Source organism: Molossus molossus, unplaced genomic scaffold (assembly GCF_014108415.1).
Source record: "Molossus molossus isolate mMolMol1 unplaced genomic scaffold, mMolMol1.p scaffold_m16_p_18, whole genome shotgun sequence".
NCBI classification, from domain to species: Eukaryota; Metazoa; Chordata; class Mammalia; order Chiroptera; family Molossidae; genus Molossus; species Molossus molossus.
The window spans coordinates 53549127-53569565 of NW_023425353.1; the positions used below are offsets into that span (position 1 = coordinate 53549127).

Below are 20439 nucleotides of genomic sequence, written 5' to 3' on the forward strand. Positions count from 1 at the left end.
CACAGAGGAGTATATATGAAAATGTTAATAACTATAAATCTCAAGACATATATCTATATCTTTACTATTTATTGTACAGATTTAAAATTTTTAATAAAGGTATATTTATTGTAATTATCAATAAAATACAATAAAGGTATTTCCATTTTGAAGAAAAGAATGAACAGAAAGGTTACCCTCTGAGCTTTATAAGAGGTTGTTATTTTTACTTTTTTTAAAATCAAGACATTCCTAAACATTTGGAATGCGTTTATATACCACGTGAAAACAGAAAAACTAAGTAAATATATGTTGATAGCCACTGAACCTTTATGTTTAAGAAAGAAATAAAATCTGGATATGGCCCAAACCAAATGCAACATTTAGAGTTGCCTGTAAATTAAGATTGTAAACACACGAACTTGGCAATGTCCTTAAGTATATGTGAACACTTGATGGCTGTTACCTTAAAAATTAGTAGTTAAAATTATATTGTTATTTATATAAGGACATATAAAACAGTTATATGAATTCTTTTTTTTTTTTGCCGAAAATTCTTGGAATAAACCATAACAATATGCAAAACTAAATTTACTATCATATTCCCATTAACATGTGCATATTAGTTTAAATGACCGTTTACTAATATAATCATTTTGGTAAGTTTGCACCCCTATTCCTCATAGTCCCAACAGGAAGTCATTATATAGCCATAAGGAAGGCTGAAACTGTTAGAGTTAAAACTCCCAAATACTGTCAGTCTTCCTTAAGAACCTAGTGAAAAAAATACACAAAACATTTTTGAGTAACCTCAAATTCCCCTTCATATATATCTTTAGTTTTGATGAGATTAGAAGGTATACCTCTAAGCATCTTAACAAAAGGTTTAATAATGGGGGGGGGGGGAGAGCGCAAGTATTGTTATCAAGGACAATACAAATGTACCAGATTTGGTTCCAGTTTGCTCTCTGTGCCTGGGACTCTCAGTCTCAGTTTTCCGATCTGTGAAATGGAAATACCAAAATACTCTGTATACTTCACAGAGTTATCTGTACCTGAAGAGTTAATGTATACTAAGTATACGAAAAGTGCTTTGGGAAACTAAAATGCACTATAAAAATATTTTTTTAGATTACTGCTATCATAATAAAGCACTGGCAAGATCCATTATTTACTTAAATTAATATCTTACACAGAAATTGTAAAAGACTAAATATTTTCTAGAGAATTATTTACTAGGGACATTGACAAATCACAAGCATATTAAGTGTGTATGGCAAGCCATTTTATTTCTCTAACTACTTTATACCACAGAATTCTACTTGTTGTCAAATACAACAGGAAAGATGTCAAGCTAGTTAACCAACCTTCCTGGCAAAACCTGTCATTTTTCCAAAGGCCGTGTTCTCTCTTTAAATCTTTTGCATATATTCCATATTTCTTCCAATACTGCATCTTCACATCCACCACCAAAGACTGAGGGCTTGCTTGGGTTGCAAGGTAAATTGTCACCTTATATTTGCCAGATCCCATACACACATATTAAGTAGAAAAAGATACCAAATGACGAGTAAGCACACACGTGCATACATGCATACATGAGTACACAACACACACACACACACACCCCTTTCATTCTTTAGGGAGAAATATATTATTTACATAGCAAATGATCATCACTTTAAAAGGAAGTGTAGAACACAAGCAAAAGAAGAAAAATAAATCTTACTCACCATCTCCCATAGCCATTCAGATGGTCCAGGGAGCTCTCTCAAACCAAGAGGTCAAACAGCACAGCAAATAAATGCAGCTCAGTGCCTGCGCCACTGGGTTCGGCCTGCAGCCTGCAGACACCGGGAGCACTGTGTGACCCAGGCCGCGCTGCAGCTCTGCACCGCAATAGCCAACAGCTGCTACTCCACTTCAAAATAAAAGTCTGGGGTCTTGTTGAAAACCCTCGTCTATTTAGCAGAGCATAGCAGTGCTTGATCAAGATTATTCTTTAACTGTACACAGACAGTTAGATACAGGTTATGATGTTTCTCCTTGTACTGGCCAACTGAAATTTAATGTAAGAAAAGCTCTGAGAACCAATAAATGCCATTCCACTGGGGGACTTTTAATGCAGTCATCAAAACACAAGGCATGTGTTCAGCAATCATTTTCTGCTTCCCTAAAGATATCCATGTAATCAGTAGCAATCACATGATCTGATGGATTAACTGATTTGTGCCTTTTTAAAAGGTTTTCATCCTTTTAATATTTACAACAGAAGATTGCTAGAAGTGCACAAACAGGAATAGCCCAGTTTCCATGATTAACTGCTCTCATTATGCAGGAAGCATTTCTGGCTGCCGTAAACAAATCACGTCAAAGGCAGCCCATCAAAGGCTGTTCTGTGTGTGGACAGCAGGGCCACGCAGAACAAAGCTTGCTTCTGGTGGAGAGAACCTCGCCAGTGCGCAGCTGCAGGAACACGGAGCACCCTCCATCCAAGCTGCACAACCATCAGCACATTGTCAAGCTCAGAAAGCCCTGGGGCTCAATGGTCATAAAGATACCTTTAAAAATCAACCTAAGAAGAGGTGTTTTGCTTTTCACCAAAGGGTATGTTATAAACATATAGAAAAGCTAAACTGTAGATTATCGTATTGCCTCTAATAAACCAAATATCAAGGTAATATGAAAGCCTAGTTTCTATGCATTATTTTATAGCCAGCGTCCTAGACCAATTCTTTTCCTAGCAATTGTTTCAAACTGAGAAGCTGGGAATATTTTACAATGATTACATGCCAAGACTGCATTAGGTCCTATACACACACTAGACAAATCAGAATTATACACAGATTTTTCATAGTGAGGGAGAAAAAGACTAGCAGTCAGAGCCATCAACACTGTTGGTGTTTACATCTCGATTAGCGTAGGAGACTGTCTGGAAAGCTCCATGACGACATCAGGCCCTGCTATGATTATAGCAGGGCCTGCAACCTTCAGCCTTTTCCTTATAGCAGGGCTGGTGTTGCCTCCTTTCAGCCACAATCTGATTAATTTTAAATCCAGTTTTCTTCTACTGGAGGAGCTAATTCCAATGCACTTAGGGATTCTGCCTAACTTACACTTTGTAATACAATAATTAAAGTCAGTCTTGAAACATCCTCAAGACAAAAAATGCTGTTCATTTCTCACTATTTCTAAACTAAATGAAATGCTCAAATCTCAGATGATATAATTTATTTTGTGTTCTTCTAAATCATACCTAGCCTCAATGAGCTCTAGCTCGCCCTGGCCTTCCTTCTGTTCTTCACATATACTAAGTCTTTTTCTACCTCTGGATCTTTATGGTCATGTTTTCTCTGCCCAAAACACTTTTCATACCATATCCCATGACTAGCTCATTCTCCTTTATTGGGTCTCAATTCAAATATATCAACTTCCAGAGAAATTTGCCCCACTATTCTAAAGTGGCATCACTGAGTTACTTACCAAATCCATATTTTACTTACTTCACTTAATGACTTAAGATGACAGCTTTTAGCTATAATGATTCCTCAAGTCATACCACCTTTACAACAAAATCCTGTTTTTTTTTAATCCTCACCTGAGGATATGTTTCCATTTATCTTCAGATAGAGTGGGAGGGAGGGAGAGAGGAAAAGGGAAGGGAGGGGGGGACGGGGACCACACATGGATGTAAAATATATTGATTGGTTGCCTCCTGCACAACCCCAACCAGGGCCGGGGGACCGAATCACAACCCAAGTACATGCCCTTGACCAGAACTGAATCAGCGACTCTCTGGTCCATGAGCCAAAGCTCTAACTGCTGACCCAAACGGGCCAGGGCCAAAATTCTCTGGTTTTTATTGTCTGTATTTAACAAAACGACTTTTCATACCAAAACACTTTAAATTAATATAAGCGTGTTGTTTCATTATTATGGTTTCGGGCAAAGGCACACTAAAAAAATTTTACTTACCATAATAGTTTCTAGTCACAGAATATCATATGGAACTACTTTGAATTAAATGCCAGATTTGGGTGAACTCACAACAATTTGCTTTGTATATGTACACAAAGTGAGAGATAGAAAAGGTGGTGGTGTTTTTTAATTTTGTTAATAGGTTTTCACTGATTTTTTTGAGAGAGAGAAAGGAAGGGGGGGAGAGAGAGAGAGAGAGAGAGAGAGAGAGAGAGAAACATTGATGTGAGCCCCACCAGTGTGGTTCAGTGGATTGAGCACCATCCCATGGACTGAGAGGTCCTGGTTCGATTTCCAATCAGAGCACATGCCCAGGTTGCAGGCTTGATCCCCAGTAGGGGGCATGCAGGAGGCAGCCAAATGATGTTTCTCACATAAATGTTTCTATCTCTCTCTCCCTCTCTCTTTTTCCCTCTCTAAAAAATTAAATAAAAACATATTTAAAGTAACACAAAAACATCGATGTGAGAGAGATACAGCAATTGGCTGCCTCCTGCACACCCCTACTGGGGACTGAGCCGGAAATCTGAGCATGTACCCTGACTAAAAATTGAACTGGGACCTCTCAGTCCATGGGACAACACTCAATCCACTGAGCCACACCAGCAGGGCTAAGATGGTATCTTTAATGGCTCTTCAGTCTATGTGCATGAACTATTTTTATAAGTTTTCATGTTGAGTCTTTATTTTGACCTAAAATGTCCTCCTGTTCTATTACTTCGTTTTAAAGAATTTTTAAATTTATTTACTCTATTTTTAGAGAGAGAGGAAGGGAGAGGGGGAGAGAGAAAAAAACAAACATCAATGTGAGAGGGAAACATCAATCAGCTGCCTCCTGCATGCCTCCTACTGGGGGATATAGCCCACAACCCAGGCATGTGCCCCAACTGGAAATCAAACGAGCAATCTTTCAGTGTACAGGATGATGTACAACCAACTAAGCCACATCGGCCAAGGCCTGTTCTATTCGTTTTATTTTACAGTTTTAGTTTGAGTGTATAACAACAATGAGCCAACAAAATGCTGAAAATTTTGTGGGGAAAAATGGTGCAGAAATAAAAAAGGAGTTGAATAAACCTTTATTACATTCTTTATGTACAAACTTTTTGGTTTTGTTAACACTCACTAGAGGATTATTTTTTCCACTGATTTTCTTGAGAGAATGAAAGGGAGGGAGAGAGAAACATACATCGATGTGAGAGACACGGTGATTGGATGCCTCCCACACTTGCCTGGAACCCAGGTACGTGCCCTTGACCAGGAATCAAACCTGCCACCCTTTGGTGCTTGGGCTGATGCTCTAACTACTGAGTGATACTAGACAGGTTATAGGTACAAACTATTTTTTGCATTAAAATTGTTACTTATGAAAAAGTTTTCAGTGTTCAATTGATACATTTTTCTACCTATAAAAATTATTCAAACCATCCATTTCTGATAAAAATGCTCAGCAATGTGGGAATAGAGGGATCATATCTCAACATAATAAAGGCCATATATGAAAGACCTACAGCCAACATCATACTCAATGGGCAGAAACTAAAAACATTTCCATTAAGAACAGGAACAAGACAGGGACGTCCACTTTCGCCACTCTTATTTAACATAGTACTGGAAGTCTTAGCCACAGCAATCAGACATGAGGAAAAAATAAAAGGGATCCAAATTGGAAAGGAGGAAGTGAAACTTCCTTTGCATATGACATGCATATGCATTATTCCTTTGCATTATTTGCATATGACATGATATTATACATAGAAAACCCTAAGGACTCCATCAAAAATCTACTAGACTTAATAAATGAATTTTGAAAAGTAGCAGGATACAAAATTAATGTCAAGAAATTGACGGCATTCTTATACACCAATGATGAACTCACAGAAAGAGAAACTGAAAAAACAATCCCATTTACCATCGCGGCAAAACAATTAAGATACCTAGGAATAAACTTAACCAAAAAAGTAAAGGACCTATTTGCATAAAACTACAGGACATTGAAAAAAGAAATAGAGGAAGATATAAAGAAGTGGAAGCACATACCTTGTTCATGGATTGGAAGAATTAACATCATTAAAATGTCCATACTACCCAAAGCAATCTATAGATTCAATGCAATCCCCATCAAAATACCAACGATATATTTCACAGAACTAGAACAAATACTTCAAAAGTTCATATGGAACCAAAAAAGTCCCCGAATAGCCACAGCAATTTTGAAAAAGAAGGACAAAGTAGGTAGGATCACAATACCAGATATCAGGTTATTCTATAAAGCGACTGTAATCAAAACAGCCTGGTACTGGCACAAGAACAGGCATATAGACCAGTGGAACAGAACAGAGAACCCAGAAATGGACCCAAGGCAATATGCTCAATTAATATTTGACAAAGGTGGTAAGAGCATACAGTGGAGTAAAGACAGCCTCTTTAATAAATGGTGTTGGGAAAATTGGACAGCTACATGCAAAAAAATAAAACTAGACCATCAACTTATACCATACACAAAAATCAACTCAAAATGGATAAAAGACTTAAATGTGACCCGTGAATCCATAAAAATTCTAGAAGAAAATGTAGGCAACAAAATTTTGGACATCATACGCAGCAGAATTTTCACTGATACATCACCTAAAGCAACAGAAACAAAGGAAAAAATGAACACATGGGACTACATCAAACTCAAAAGCTTCTGCACAGCAAAAGAAACAATCATCAAAATGGAAAGACAACCCACTATATGGGAGAACATCATTGCCAATGATATATCAGACAAGGGGTTAATTTCCAATATATATAGAGTGCTCATAGACTCAACAAAAGGAAGACAAAGAACCCAATTAAAAAATGGGCAGAGGAGCTGAATAGACGCCTCTCCAAACAGGACATACAAATGGCCAAGAGACATATGAAGAAATGCTCAACATCACTAATCATCAGAGAGATGCAAATTAAAACAACAATGAGGTATCACCTCACACCTGTCAGAATGGCCACCATCAACAAATCATCAAACAAGTGTTGGCGAGGGTGTGGAGAAAAGGGGACTCTAATACACTGCTGGTGGGAATGCAGACTGGTACAGCCACTATGAAAAACAATATGGTGTTCCCTCAAAAAATTAAAAATTGAACTTCCATTTGACCCAGTGATCCCGCTTCTAGGAATATACCCAAAGAAGCCTGAAACACCAATCAGGAAGAATATATGTACCCCCATGTTCATAGCAGCACTATTTACCATAGCTAAGATCTGGAAACAGCCCAAGTGTCCATCAGTAGACAAATGGATAAAAAAGCAGTGGTACATATACACAATGGAGTACTATGCAGCTGTAAGAAAGAAAGATCTCTTATCTTTTGAGACGACATGCAGGGACCTGGATAGTATTATCCTAAGTGAAATAAGCCAAGCAGAAAAAGACAAATACCACATGATCTCACTTATATACGGAATATAATGAACATAACAGTCTGAGGAATATGGTAGACCCAGAGACGTGGAGGTAGGGTACAGACTGACAACCCTCAGAAGAGGGGGAGGAGGGGGAGGGAAGAATATAATCACAGAACTTATATGCATGTACGCATAACCAATACACATGGACAACAAAGCTGGGGACGGGGGCGGGGGTGGGGTGGGGAGAGGGGTGTCAATGGGGTAAAAAAGGAGAAACATCTGTAACAAAAAAATAAGTTAAAAAAATTAAAATTAAAAAAAAAATTATTCAAGTATTCTGGGTTGAGATGAAATATACCATAATATTAGTGGAAATAATTTTTACTTAATGGCTTTTGATTTGGCAGCAAGGATTTTAGAAATAATTTTTTATCCTCACTCGAGGATACTTTTCTATTTATCTTCAGGTAGAGAGAAAGGGAGAGAAAGAGAGAAACATCAGTGTGAAAGGGACACATCAACTGATTGCCCCCAGCACAGGGCCAGGGACGAACCGCAACTGAGGCATGTGCCCTTGGCCAGAATAAAACCCAGGCCTCATTGGTTCACGAGCCAACGCTCTACCACTGAGCCAAACTGGCCAGGGCAATTTCAGGAATAATTTAAATTAATCTCATTAAATTCATTAAACAAATGGTAGTTATATTTTTTCCATCACCAACTGTAATCACTCTGGACACCCATTTGTTCACTTGTTTATGATCTCTCCTCGCTTACTAGAATGTAGGCTCGCTGAGGCAGAATCTTTAACCGTCTTCTTCACATTGTGACATGATCTAATTTACATTTTAAGATTATTCTCACTTCTGGACAGAAAACAAGAGTCCAGGGAGCAAACATGGAAGAGAAATCTATTGTAATAATCTAGGTAAAAACTAAAGGAGATTAGAGCTGGGTTTTAGCAGTAGAGATGGAAAACGCAATTTGGGATATATCAATATTTCAGGGGAAGAAATAACTAATTAGTAAATGACTCATTAGGGATCAATTAAGATTTCTAACCTGAGCTGATAGTGGTACTACTGCCTGAAATGGGGAAACTAGAGGAAGAATAGATTTGAAGAATAGGAAGAAACAACAGGATTTCAATTTTGGACATGTTAAGCCTGGGATGCTCATTAGGCATCTAGATGGAAATGTCATAGAGATCACAGACTACCAAATCTAGAACATAAGGGAGAGGCCGAATGAGGGCTAGAGCTACACATTTAAGAGTCATCAGCAAATAATTACCATTTAAGGCCTTTGGGATGGATTAGATCACTGAGAGAAAAGAAAGACAAGACGGGGGGGGGGGGGGGGGTGAGGGCCTGCCAACATGATAAACAGGCTTCCCTCTTCTAATCTCCTTCTTTATTAATGACTCTATTAAAGCATTTTTCAGTAACACCATAATATTGTCATCAAAAATTTCATGACCAATTTCTACACCCCAATATACATATATATGGCTTTAACATTCACATTTGACCATACTTGCAATATTCAGATCATAATCTCCAATATAAGAAAATCTCTGAAGACTCCCCGAAGAGAAATAAATGACAAATATCAACCCCAAACCTCGTTTATGAAGAGATAAGTAAGAGTAAAAGAAATAAGAGCTAAAAGAATAGGGAACAAAAGAATCTATTTTGAAGGTAACAGAAATAACCTCCACAAAATACAAGAATGATAGTACTTTAAACATATACCATACCAAATAATAGATATCTTAAATTTATAATATGCATTATATTCTTTTTCTGAAAGTTGTAACTACAAAGTCTGGAATACACAGTTGTGAATGCACTCTAAATGGCATGAAAACACAAAAGTTTTAATTCAAGGAATTTTAACAACTCTCCATCTTCCTGCTGTTTCTGATTTCTATGGAAATGGACAGAGGTAAATGCTGGAAAAATAAGGACAAGGCACTTAAAACACCTTCTATTCAGAGGAGTGAGAAACAGCTGGCAGTCAGGGTGAGAACTGGTAGTGCTGAAGTCAATTTATGCTTCTGGAACTAAGTTTAAATTTAGTGTAGACACAATCTTAACACTAAATTCTCACTCCATCTGCCTTCCTGCAACAAAATAAGGCTCAGTCTTGGTTTAATTCAAAAGAAAAAATACTACATTATATTAAAATCTAGTTTTCCTATTATTTAACTATACAACTCATACACCAAAATTTTTCTCCAGCATCATTTGCATAGTACTAAGTTAATCTTATTCTCTTTAATATGAACCTAATTTACTAGGTGAAAAACTACCTATACTCTCTTTGGAAACAGAATATTATCCTTTACATATAAGACTAATTAGTAATTAAAGACTTAAGTCTAGGTAAATGCTACCCAATAAAACCAAATACAATTTAGTATCCTCACAAAAAGTAGACTAACTACAAAATCAAATAAATGCCGGACACTAACCCCAACATGTGTGAATTCCAACTTCTAATTAAGAAGCCAACAATGATTATGTTGGTAAAGTTCCTATGTCTGTGTCTCTTCACCAGTGTCATCACTAACACTCTACACATAGGTGTAATACAGCCCATCAACCCCATAATTTCTACTAAAAACAACTAAGTGAAACAATTACTCTGGGAATAAAAATATGTATTTCATGCATGAAACGTGAAAGGCAAGAAGGTCATCATATCTTCCACCCACAAGATACAAAAAATAGGTAAAAGAGGATCATTTTACACAACTGAGTATACCCACTATTGAATTCTCACTTACTCCAAGAGTCAGAAAATAGGTAATGATCAGCAGGATAAGACATTTATCATATCCTAAGTTTTAAGCCACAAAATCAAATCTGATATAACAGCTGACTTGAATACATATTTTAGTGTCAAAAGGTTAGTAATCTTAGAAATATTTAAGAACTGAAATAACTTACTCTTACCTTTGCAGACACTCAAAATCATACCGCCTGAATTTTGCACTTCATCAAATTTGGCAAATATAGTTTCTAATCTGGGAATAAAGAATAAATTTTGTTTGTTTTACATACACTTAATGAGAAACAGTTCCTTTTACCATCTCCCTGAGAAAAACACAATTCCAGGGATTCAGTTGGTTCTATATAACTCTCTTTTACAATGAACTCACTTACTGAAAAGAAAGATAAAAACCCATCTCTCTTCAGTTGAGAGAACCAACCAAATACAGGCAGCACTCTACATACTTGCAGGTATATTTGTGAAAAGATAACTTTCACACAAAGCAATGTCCATGTTTCATCATAAAATTAGAAAGGGAAGAGGCCATTGTCATGTTGTCTTTAACTACCAAATATTTTTCTAATTTACCCTTATGTTTCTGTCACAAATTAATTTCTAAAGTCTTAGTTTTCACATTTAAGTCTAACACCTTAGGTCCACATCTTGTCATTTTACTTGCAAAATGAGAATGCAGATACTTGTTGGCCTAAAACATATTTTTTCGTTAAAAACCTTCTAGGAATTCATTATATAGGCATACCTTGTTTATACCTTATTTTTTCCTTTGCATGTCCTGACCGGAGATTGAACCCACAATGTTGGCATCAGGATGGCACTCCAACCAACTGAGCTACCTGGCCCTGGCCAGGCATACCTTATTTTATTACATTGCCCTTTACTGCATTTTGCAGCTATTGTATTTTTAAAAAATTGCATTTTTTAATAAATTGAAGGTTTGTGGTTACCCTTTGTCTAGCAAATCTATTGGCACTTCCATGTCTATGTCAGTCTGGTAATTCTCACAATATTTCAAACTTTTTCATTATTATTATATTGCTATTTTCCATTATTATTACTATATTTGTTATGGTGACCCGTGATCTTTGATATTACTATGTAATTGTTTTGGGGTACCATGAACTACAGCCATATAAAATAAAGAACTTAAATGACAAATGTTGTGTGTGTTCTGACTGCTCCACTGAGCAGAATATGATCACTATGAAAAAATAATATAATTTTCAGCCCTGGCCGGTTTGGCTCAGCGGTTAGAGCATCAGCCTGCGGTCCGGAGAGACCCGGGTTCGGTTCCCGCTAAGGGCATGTACCTCGGTTGCAGTTTGTCTCCGGCCCTGGTCGGTTGTGCGGGTGGCAGCCACTCGATGTGTTCCTTTCACATCGATGTTTCTCTCTCTCTCTCTGTTCCTCTCTCTCCCTCCCACTGTACCTGAACAACAAAAAAAAAAAAAGAAAAAAAAAGAAAAAATAATATAATTTTCAAATTATTACAATATCAGTATAATGTTACATTAAATGTATTATACTGAATTCATTATACTGAATTCTTGCGAATGAATGCTAGTGGAAAGAGGAAAACAGTTAGTGGAACAATATCTGAAGAAATTGGTAAAGCAGACTTCCGGTCAAGATGGCGGGTAGGTAAACACGGTATCCGGCCTCCCACAACCACATCCAAGTTACAACTAAACTACAGAACCACCACCATTCAAAACCACCTGAAATCAAGCTGAATGTAAGTCCTACAACTACGGGATTAAAGAAGCTGCATTGAGACTGGTAGGAGGGGCAGCAGCGCGACAGGCTGGTCCCACACCCACGTGTGGCCGATAAAAATCAGGAGGACACCTCGGCTGGGAAGGTCCTCCCTGAGGACAGAGGGGTCCCCGTCCCACACCAGGTGCCCTGCTCAGGGTTCCAGTGCCAGGAAGAGAATCCCCATAACTTCTGGCTGGAAACCAGCGGGAACTGAGGCTCAGGGAGGCTGAGGCGGCTGGAGCCCCAGGCAGCTCCTTAAAGGGCCCGCGCACGGACTTATCGGACTCTCTCCCTCTAAGCTTGGAGGGGAGGCAGCTCCAGGGGCGCCAGAGACACACAGGGAAGAACTGAGCTGTTTGGCACTGGAGCGAGGGCTGGAGAGGGGGCTTTCTCCGGGACAAATGTGTTGTCAGAGGCCTTTATTCCTTTGGTGAGCCCTTCCCAGGGGCGGCCGACAGAAGCCAAATCTGGGACTCCAGCAACCTGGCTCACACTGGTAGCCCCGCCCTGGTGACTCCCTGAGGCCCCACCCCGCCCCGCCCCACCCCACCCCACCCCACCCCACCCAACTTTCAGGCCCACCCAAGCTGTTGGCACTTGCTTAACCATAGGATTGGCCTGACTTGGATCCTGCTTCAGGTTTTCCTAAATTTTTTCAAACGAGCAGCATCTGGTCTCAGCGAGCCTCATACCGCTCGTTAAGTAATACACAGAAACAAACACAGGGAGGCAGCCAAAATGAGGAGACAAAGAAACAGGTCCCAAATGAAAGAACAGAACAAAACCCCAAGAAAAGAACTAAGCTAAATGGAGATAAGCAACCTAACAGATGCTGAGTTCAAAATACTGCTTATAAGGATGCTCAATGAACTCAGTGAGGGCCTCAAGAGCATAAAAAAGGACCAGTCAGAAATGATCGATGCAGTTAGAAACGAAGGAGGCTTTAACTGAAATAAAGAATAATTTACACAGCTTCAATAATAGAGTACGTAAATCCAAGGAGCAAACCATCAATTTGGAATATAAGGAAGCAAAAAACGCCCAATCAGAACAGCAAAAAGAAAAAAGAATCCAAAAAAATGAGGAGCGTGTAAGGAGCCTCTGGGACAACCTCAAGCGTGCCAACATTTGCATCTTGGGGGTGCCAGAAGGAGAAGAGCGAGAACAAGAAATCGAAAACCTGTTTGAAACAATAATGGCAGAAAACTTTCCTTACTTGGTGAAGGAAACAGACATACAAGTCCAGGAAGCACAGAGAGTCCCAAACAAGATGAATCCCAAGAAGCCCACACCAAGACACATCATCATCAAAATGCAAAAGGTTTAAGACAAAGAGAGAATCTTTTTTTTTTTTTTTAATCCTCACCCGAGGACATTTTTCCATTTTTTGTTCAGGTAGAGTGGGAGGGAGAGAGAGGAACAGAGAGAGAGAGAGAAACATCGATGTGAAAGGAACACATCGAGTGGCTGCCACCCGCACAACCGACCAGGGCCGGGGACAAACTGCAACCGAAGTACGCGCCCTTAGCGGGAACCGAACCCGGGTCTCTCAGGACCGCAAGTCGACGGTCTAACCGCTGAGCCAAACCAGCCAGGGCAAGAGAGAATCTTAAAAGCAGCAAGAGAAAGGCAGTTAGTTACCTACAAGGGAGTTCCCATAAGGCTGTCAGCTGAGTTCTCAAAAGAAACTTTGCAGGCCAGAAGGGAGTGGCAAGAAATATTCAGAGTGATGGAAAGCAAGAACCTACAACCAAGATTACTCTATCCTGCAAAGCTGTCATTTAGAATCGATGGCCATATAAAGACTTTCCCAGACAAGAAAAAGTTAAAGGAGTTCATCACCACAAAACCGTTATTATATGAAATAATGAAGGGTCTTTTTGAAGAATAAGATAAAATATATGAACAAACAAAATGGCAAGGAATACATATCTATCAACAATGGACTCTACAAACAAAATGAACAGATAGAATAGAAACATTCTCGCCCTGGCCGGTTTGGCCCAGCGGTTAGAGCGTTGGCCTGCGGTCCTGAGAGACCTGGGTTCGGTTCCCGCTAAGGGCACGTACCTCCGTTGCAGTTTGTCCCCGGCCCTGGTTGGGTCGTGTGGGTGGCAACCACTCGACGTGTCCCTTCCACGTCGATGTTTCTCTCTCTCTTTCTCCCTCCACACTCTATCTGAACAAAAAATTGAAAGAAAAAATAAAAAAGAATAGAAACATTCTCATAGATATAGAGAACATTTTGTTGGTTGCCAGATGGGAGGGGGTTTGGGGGAATGGGTGAAAAAGGTGAAGGGATTAAGAAGTACAAATTGGTTGCTAAACTGACAAACCTCAAAGGGAAAGGGGCTGGGGGGTGGGGTGGGAAGAAATAAACCAAAGAACTTATATGCATAACCAATGGACACAGACAATAGTGTGGGAAAAGGCGGGAGGGAGGCGGGAGTGGGGAGGAGGGAGTCAATGGGGAAAAAATGTGGGACATCTGTTATACATTCTACATTCAACAATAAAGATTTTAAAAAAAAAATAAAAATATATATATATATTTACAGTATATATATATAAGGGAAAAATATCTTTGGGTGAGGATTAACAATAAGAACAAAGAAGAACTGAGTCATAAATGGACACCAGCACAGAGGCATCCAGTTTGAGCACCTGAAATGCTTTAGCGGCAACTGTCTGTCTGTGATGGAAGCAGCAGGCTCTGGGGCCCAGCAGAGCCTCGGTGCTTAGTGAAGGAGACTTTCCAAGACACTCCGTCACAGTGTTTCTTCAGCCCTTCCACTAGCCCCTGTGCTTCAGCCAGCCCCAGGGCCTTCTCCCGTCTCCAGTGAAGGGCTCTGACCAAGACCGGGAAGACTCGCTCTAGCTTCACCAAGGCTGTTACCACTGGGCTGGGGGAGCACTGGCAGTAGGGAGACTTTCAAAGGAAACCATACATTGTGTTTTTAAAGGAAAAAAACTAAAGTAAATGCAGCATAATATTAACATTAATTCTAGTGTAGGCTATATCGAGTTTTTTAAAAAATATATTATTACACTTTTCTGTATATGTTGAGATAGTTCACAGTATATATTTTTTTAATGTGGAGATCATGCCTGGTGATAGGGCAGCTAGGAGAACATCTTTAAGTAGAGAAAGCCTTTCTCAGTAGGATACAGAGCAAGGAAGCCATATGATTTGTATACTTTTCTATATGGATGCCATACGTGAATAAAAATTTTAAACAAAGAAAAAAGAATTTCAATATAAATTTTAAAATATATAAGGTAACATATACATATACAAGGCGGGGAGAAAGTAGGTGTCCAGTTTTGAGTACACTAAACACTGTTTATTTTTGTATTATTGTATTATTTCTCATACGCACAACTATAAAACTACTTCTGCTCCACCCCATATATACTCAGACACACACAAACATAAATGGTAACATTTCTTTCATCCACACAAAATAACATAGAATATATTCAAATGAATTCTCGTTAGCCCTAGAAGTAGAAAGTGATACAGTGAATAAGTAAAGAGAATGCTTATTTATTTAACAACCTTATCATCTAAAAATAATTGGTACTGGAAAAATATCTTACATGGTAAGAGACAGCCAGATATGATGATATTTATGATAACAGAACACACACCACCTGTGAAGTAGTTTTGTTCCTCCTAATATCCCCTGCCAAAAATCTGATCAAGTCTCTAGATCTACTACCAATTCACAGGATATAAAGGACAGAAGAACATGTTAAATCACACCACAGGAAAAGAACTAGCAATATTCAGAATATGGGAAACTTTATAGGATAAACTATTTGGCATATTCAACAAGTAGCTGGGGCTACTTTAAAAAAAAAAGACATAAAACAGTCCAGCCAGTGTGGCTCAGAGAACTGAGCATTGTCCCATGCACCAAGAGGTCACTGGTTCAATTGCCAGCCAGGGCACATGCCCAGGTTGCATGCTCAATCTCTAGTAGATGGTGTGCAGGAGGCAGCCGATTGATGTTTCTCTCTCTCCTTCTCTCTTCCTCTCTATCTAAAAATCAATAAAAACTTATTTTTTAAAAAGACATAAAACAGCCCTGACCGGTTTGGCTCAGTAGTTAGAGTGTCTACCTGCAGACCCAAGGGTCGAGGGTTTGATTTCCGATCAAGGGCACATACCTAGGTTGTAGATTCAATCCCCAGCCCTGGTCAGGGTTGTGTGGGAGGCAACCAATCAATGTGGACACATAAATGTTTCTCTCCCCTCATCCCTTCCATTCTATCTAAATTAAAAAAAAAAAAAAATCAATGAAAAAATATCCTCGGGTGAGTATTAACAACAAAAAAATTGTAGAAGACATAAAACATATCAACTAATTGTTGGACTTTATTGGATACAGATTCAAACACTGCTAAAAATACATACATACTTATGACATTTGAAAAACAACTGGAAATTTGAATTTTGACTAGCTATTTGATAGTACAGGATTATTTGCAAAAAATAAAATAAAAGGTGTGAAGATGGTAGTGTTGTTGTGATTTAAAAATATATTTTTCCCCTTAAGAAATACATTAAACAATTACAGATAAAATGTTATGATGACTTGGATGTGCTTCAAAATAATACAGGACAAAAGTAAGTAGGTAAGGGTAAAACTGGCCACAGCTGTTAATTACTGAAGCGGGGCAGGGGGTACATGAAGGTTTATTATCCTATTTTGTTTACTTTATATGCTTGAAATTTTCCATAATAAAAAGTTAAGAAAAAAAATGCTTTCAGGTTCCCCTTAAAATGGAGACTAAAATTTCATTACAAAAAGAAACTCTAATTGGAATGTCTTAAATAAAAATATAGCTCTGGCCAGTTTGGCTCAGCGGTTAGAGCGACGACCTGCAGTCCCGAGAGGCCTGGGTTTGGTTCCCACTAAAGGCGCGTACCTCGGTTGCAGTTTGTCCCTGGCCCTGATTGGTCATGCGGGTGGCAGCCTCTCGATGTGTCCCTTTCACATCGATGTTTCTCTCTCTCTCTCTCTCTCTCTGTTCCTGTCTCTCCCTCCCACTCTACCAGAACAAAAAAGGAAAAATGTCCTCGGGTGAGGATAAAAAAATAAATAAAAAATAAATAAATAAAAATATAAACTCTGAGAAGTACTACAGAAAAAAGTATTTTGGAAAAAAAAATGTTAAGATACAAGTGGAAGCTCATCAACAGGAATTTTACTAAACTGATTGATGCTACTCTATTCATTCAGAATTTTCTTTTTATCTGACTAGGTTTTAAGGGTAGTGATTGATTCTTATATAGCTTTCTGTTAGCCAGTATCTTGTGTAGTATCTTTCAATATCAGGTATCCAAAAAATAATGAATGAATGGATTAATATTTTTACTAAATCCTTGCTCAAGCATCTGCCAAATTATGACCATACTGCCTGGTATCAAAAGATAGTTGCCTATACCCTGGGCTAGGTGGCTCAGTTGGTTGGAGCATCATTCCCTACACCGAAAGGTTTCAGGGTTTGATTCCCAGTCAGGGTACGTACCTGGGTGGGGAGAAGGCAACCAATTGATGTTTATCTCTTACATCAATGTTTCTCTCTCTCTCAAGATAAATAAATATGGAGTATATAATGAAACAGTAACCAAAAAAAACCAAGATCTAAGAATATATTCTTTTGTATCTTTTAAATTTTAAAATATTTCAGAAAATTAAACCCATTTCAAATAAATACACAAAATTAAAACTTTTAAAACTATTGGCAAAAAAATAAACAAATTTAGCAAGACTTACCTAGCAGGAGGAATTCCCCTCTTAAAAAGGTCCACTCTTACTTTCTCTCCCACATGTCTATAAATCTCCACCATAGCCAATATTGCCGCATCTCTCACCTGCCAAAGGATTCAGAACTTTAAAAAAATTATATGAGATACAATAAAATACTTCACATCAAGGTAACATTACACTAGCAGACAAACTTGAAGCTTCAAGTTGGTTTTAGTATCTATAAATCCCTCAGAGATTATCATAGGTCATTAACAAAAAGAAAGAGGACCTGCCAAGAAACAGCTGGAGAAACCTTGTGAAAAGGTTTTACCAAAATCTAAAAAACATGTAAATAAAAGTTAATAATGTGGCTTTTAAAAAGTCTTCTTTTTGTAATATGATTGTATAAAGAACTGCCAGTACTTGTATAAATACAAATCACTGTCACAGTTAATATATTTTCCTGGAACAAAACTGCCTTTTAAGAATGTGGCCTGAACTCAAACAGATATTTATACACCAATGTTCACAATATCATTATTTAAAATAGCCCAAAAGTGGAAATAACCCAAATATCCATGCATGAATGAATGGATTAAAAAATGGTATGTACATACAACTGAATATTATTCAGTCTAAAAAAGGAAAGGAAATTCTGACAAATGCTACAACACGGATGAACCTTGAAGACATTATTAAGTGAAATATGCTAGATAAAAAAGTACAAATATTGTATGGTTCCACTTTTATGAAGTACCTACAGTAGATAAATTCATATGGAGAGGAAGAAAATGTTGTCGGGAACTGAGGGGTTGGAGAGCATGGGGAGTTACTGTTTAATGGGAAGACAGTTTCAATTTGGTAAAATACAAAAGTTCTGACACAGACAGTGAAGATGGCTGCACAACAATGTCAATTACTTACTGATGAACTGTACACTTTAAAATGGTTGAAATGGTAAATTTTATGTTGTGCATATTTACCACAATTACAAGGGGGGAAAACGTGGCCTAAAGACAGAAATTTGGAAGACAGTTCCAGTTCCCCTGCCAAGTTCACTGTCAAAGAGCAAATGAAGAGACAGAATTCTTTCCAAACCTCAAGAGGAGAAGCTAGCTAGGGCTGAAAAGCAAGGAAAACCTTACCCAGGGTTATTCCAAATGCACAAGCTGTGCCAGGAAGGTTACAATCAAAATTTAATTCTACCAGAGGGATGGGATCCAGAATACACCCCTGCATTATGCCTATAGCATATGCAGCTCAGGTAAAGAAATTTCTAACAAGCCCTGGCCACTTTGTCCTGAGGTCCAGAAAGACTCGGGTTCAGTTCCTGCTAAGGGCACATACCTCGGTTGCACTTTGTCCCCAGCCCTGGTTGGGTTGTGTGGGTGGCAACCACTTGATCACTCGATGTGTCCCTTTCACGTCGATGTCTGTCTGTCTGTCTCCCCCCCACCACCACCCCCACCCCACTCTTTCTGAACAAAAAATGGAAAAATGTTCTCGGGTGAGGATAAAAACAAAATTCTAACAAGTGATACACCAATGGCACAAATTCCCTGTTAAATAGGTTTTTGATTGTTGCAAAAAAGTTGTTATGCAACCATTCAGAAATAGAAAAAGGAAGCTAATGACCTGTTCTCACAATTAACACAAAGGACTACAGATGGGAAACCAAGTTATTTGTTATTCAATTTTTCAAACTCAAGGACTATGCTTTAGTCCTGGCCGGTGTGGCTCAGTTGGTTGGTGCAACGTCCCTGCACCAAAGGGTCACGGGTTCAATTCCCAGTCGGGGTGTGTACGACAGGCAACTGTTTAATGTTTGTCTCTCACATCAGTGTCTCTCTCTCTCTCTTTCTCTCTCTCCTCCTTCCTCCCTCTTTCTTCCTCTCTCTAGAATCAATGAAAAACTTATGCTTGAGGATTAAAAAAAATAATAATAATAACTATGCTTTAAGTCCCATCTATCCTTAATACTAAACAACTAACAAACTTAAGCAAATATGATGTGTTCTTAAAAATGAACTGTGGGCCCTGGCCAGTTTGGCTCAGCAATTGGAGCATCAGCCTGTGGACCAAAGAGTCCTGGGTTCGATTCTTGTCAAGGGCATGTACCTTGGTTGCAATTCAATCCCTGGCCCTGGTCAGGGTCGTGTGGGAGGCAAACGACTGATGTATCTCTCTCACATCGATGTTTTTCTCTCTCTCCCCCCTCCCTCCCTTGCTCTCTTCCTCCCACTCTATCTGAAGATGAATAGAAAAATATCCTCGGGTGAGGATAAAAAAAAAAAAGAATTCTGGTGGATTTTAAAGGAAAAAATAAGGTGAAATCTTAACTTCACTACCCCTTTCCACTCTCGTTTCTTCTTTTAAAAATAGAGTAAGAGAACTAGCAAAGAAGGCATAACCAAAAAATTTAGTCAAAGTTTGAATGTAAATAAAATTTTACCTGACTATTGGAATCTCCAAATAGGATACACAAATGTGGTACCAACTTGCTGAGGACTAGTGGTTGAGCTCCAAAACTAAACATAGTTTGAAAAAATAAAGATAATTTGGTTTTAATCAAACAATAAACAAAATATCCTTATATGTTCTTCTTGTCTGTATTAATAAGACAAATATAGTAGAGAGCATGGACACACATCATTAAAACATGAAGGGTATGAGACACAAGCAAAAACTAATTCTAAACAATGTCAAGTATGCAAACTTGAGTAATCATGACTGACAATGAAAACTGTCAATGCAAGATCCAACAGAGCAAAAT

At 38.4% G+C, this 20439-nt stretch overlaps 1 protein-coding gene across 14 annotated transcripts in view; it reads right to left on the minus strand.

Moving 5' to 3' along the window:
* Nucleotides 1-20439, minus strand: part of CLASP2 (cytoplasmic linker associated protein 2) — a 158665-nt gene that overhangs the window by 121106 nt on the left and 17120 nt on the right. For 13 of the 14 annotated variants that reach the window (XM_036266077.1, XM_036266076.1, XM_036266073.1 and 10 more), the window contains exons 5-7: nt 20119-20194; nt 17694-17791; nt 10314-10384 (exon numbers count right to left, since the gene is read on the minus strand). In XM_036266077.1, coding sequence (XP_036121970.1) covers nt 10314-10384; nt 17694-17791; nt 20119-20194 — 245 coding nt within the window. Of the gene's footprint in view, nt 1-1712; nt 2336-10313; nt 10385-17693; nt 17792-20118; nt 20195-20439 lie in introns of those variants that run through there. The other variant, XM_036266078.1, reaches the window with a different exon arrangement.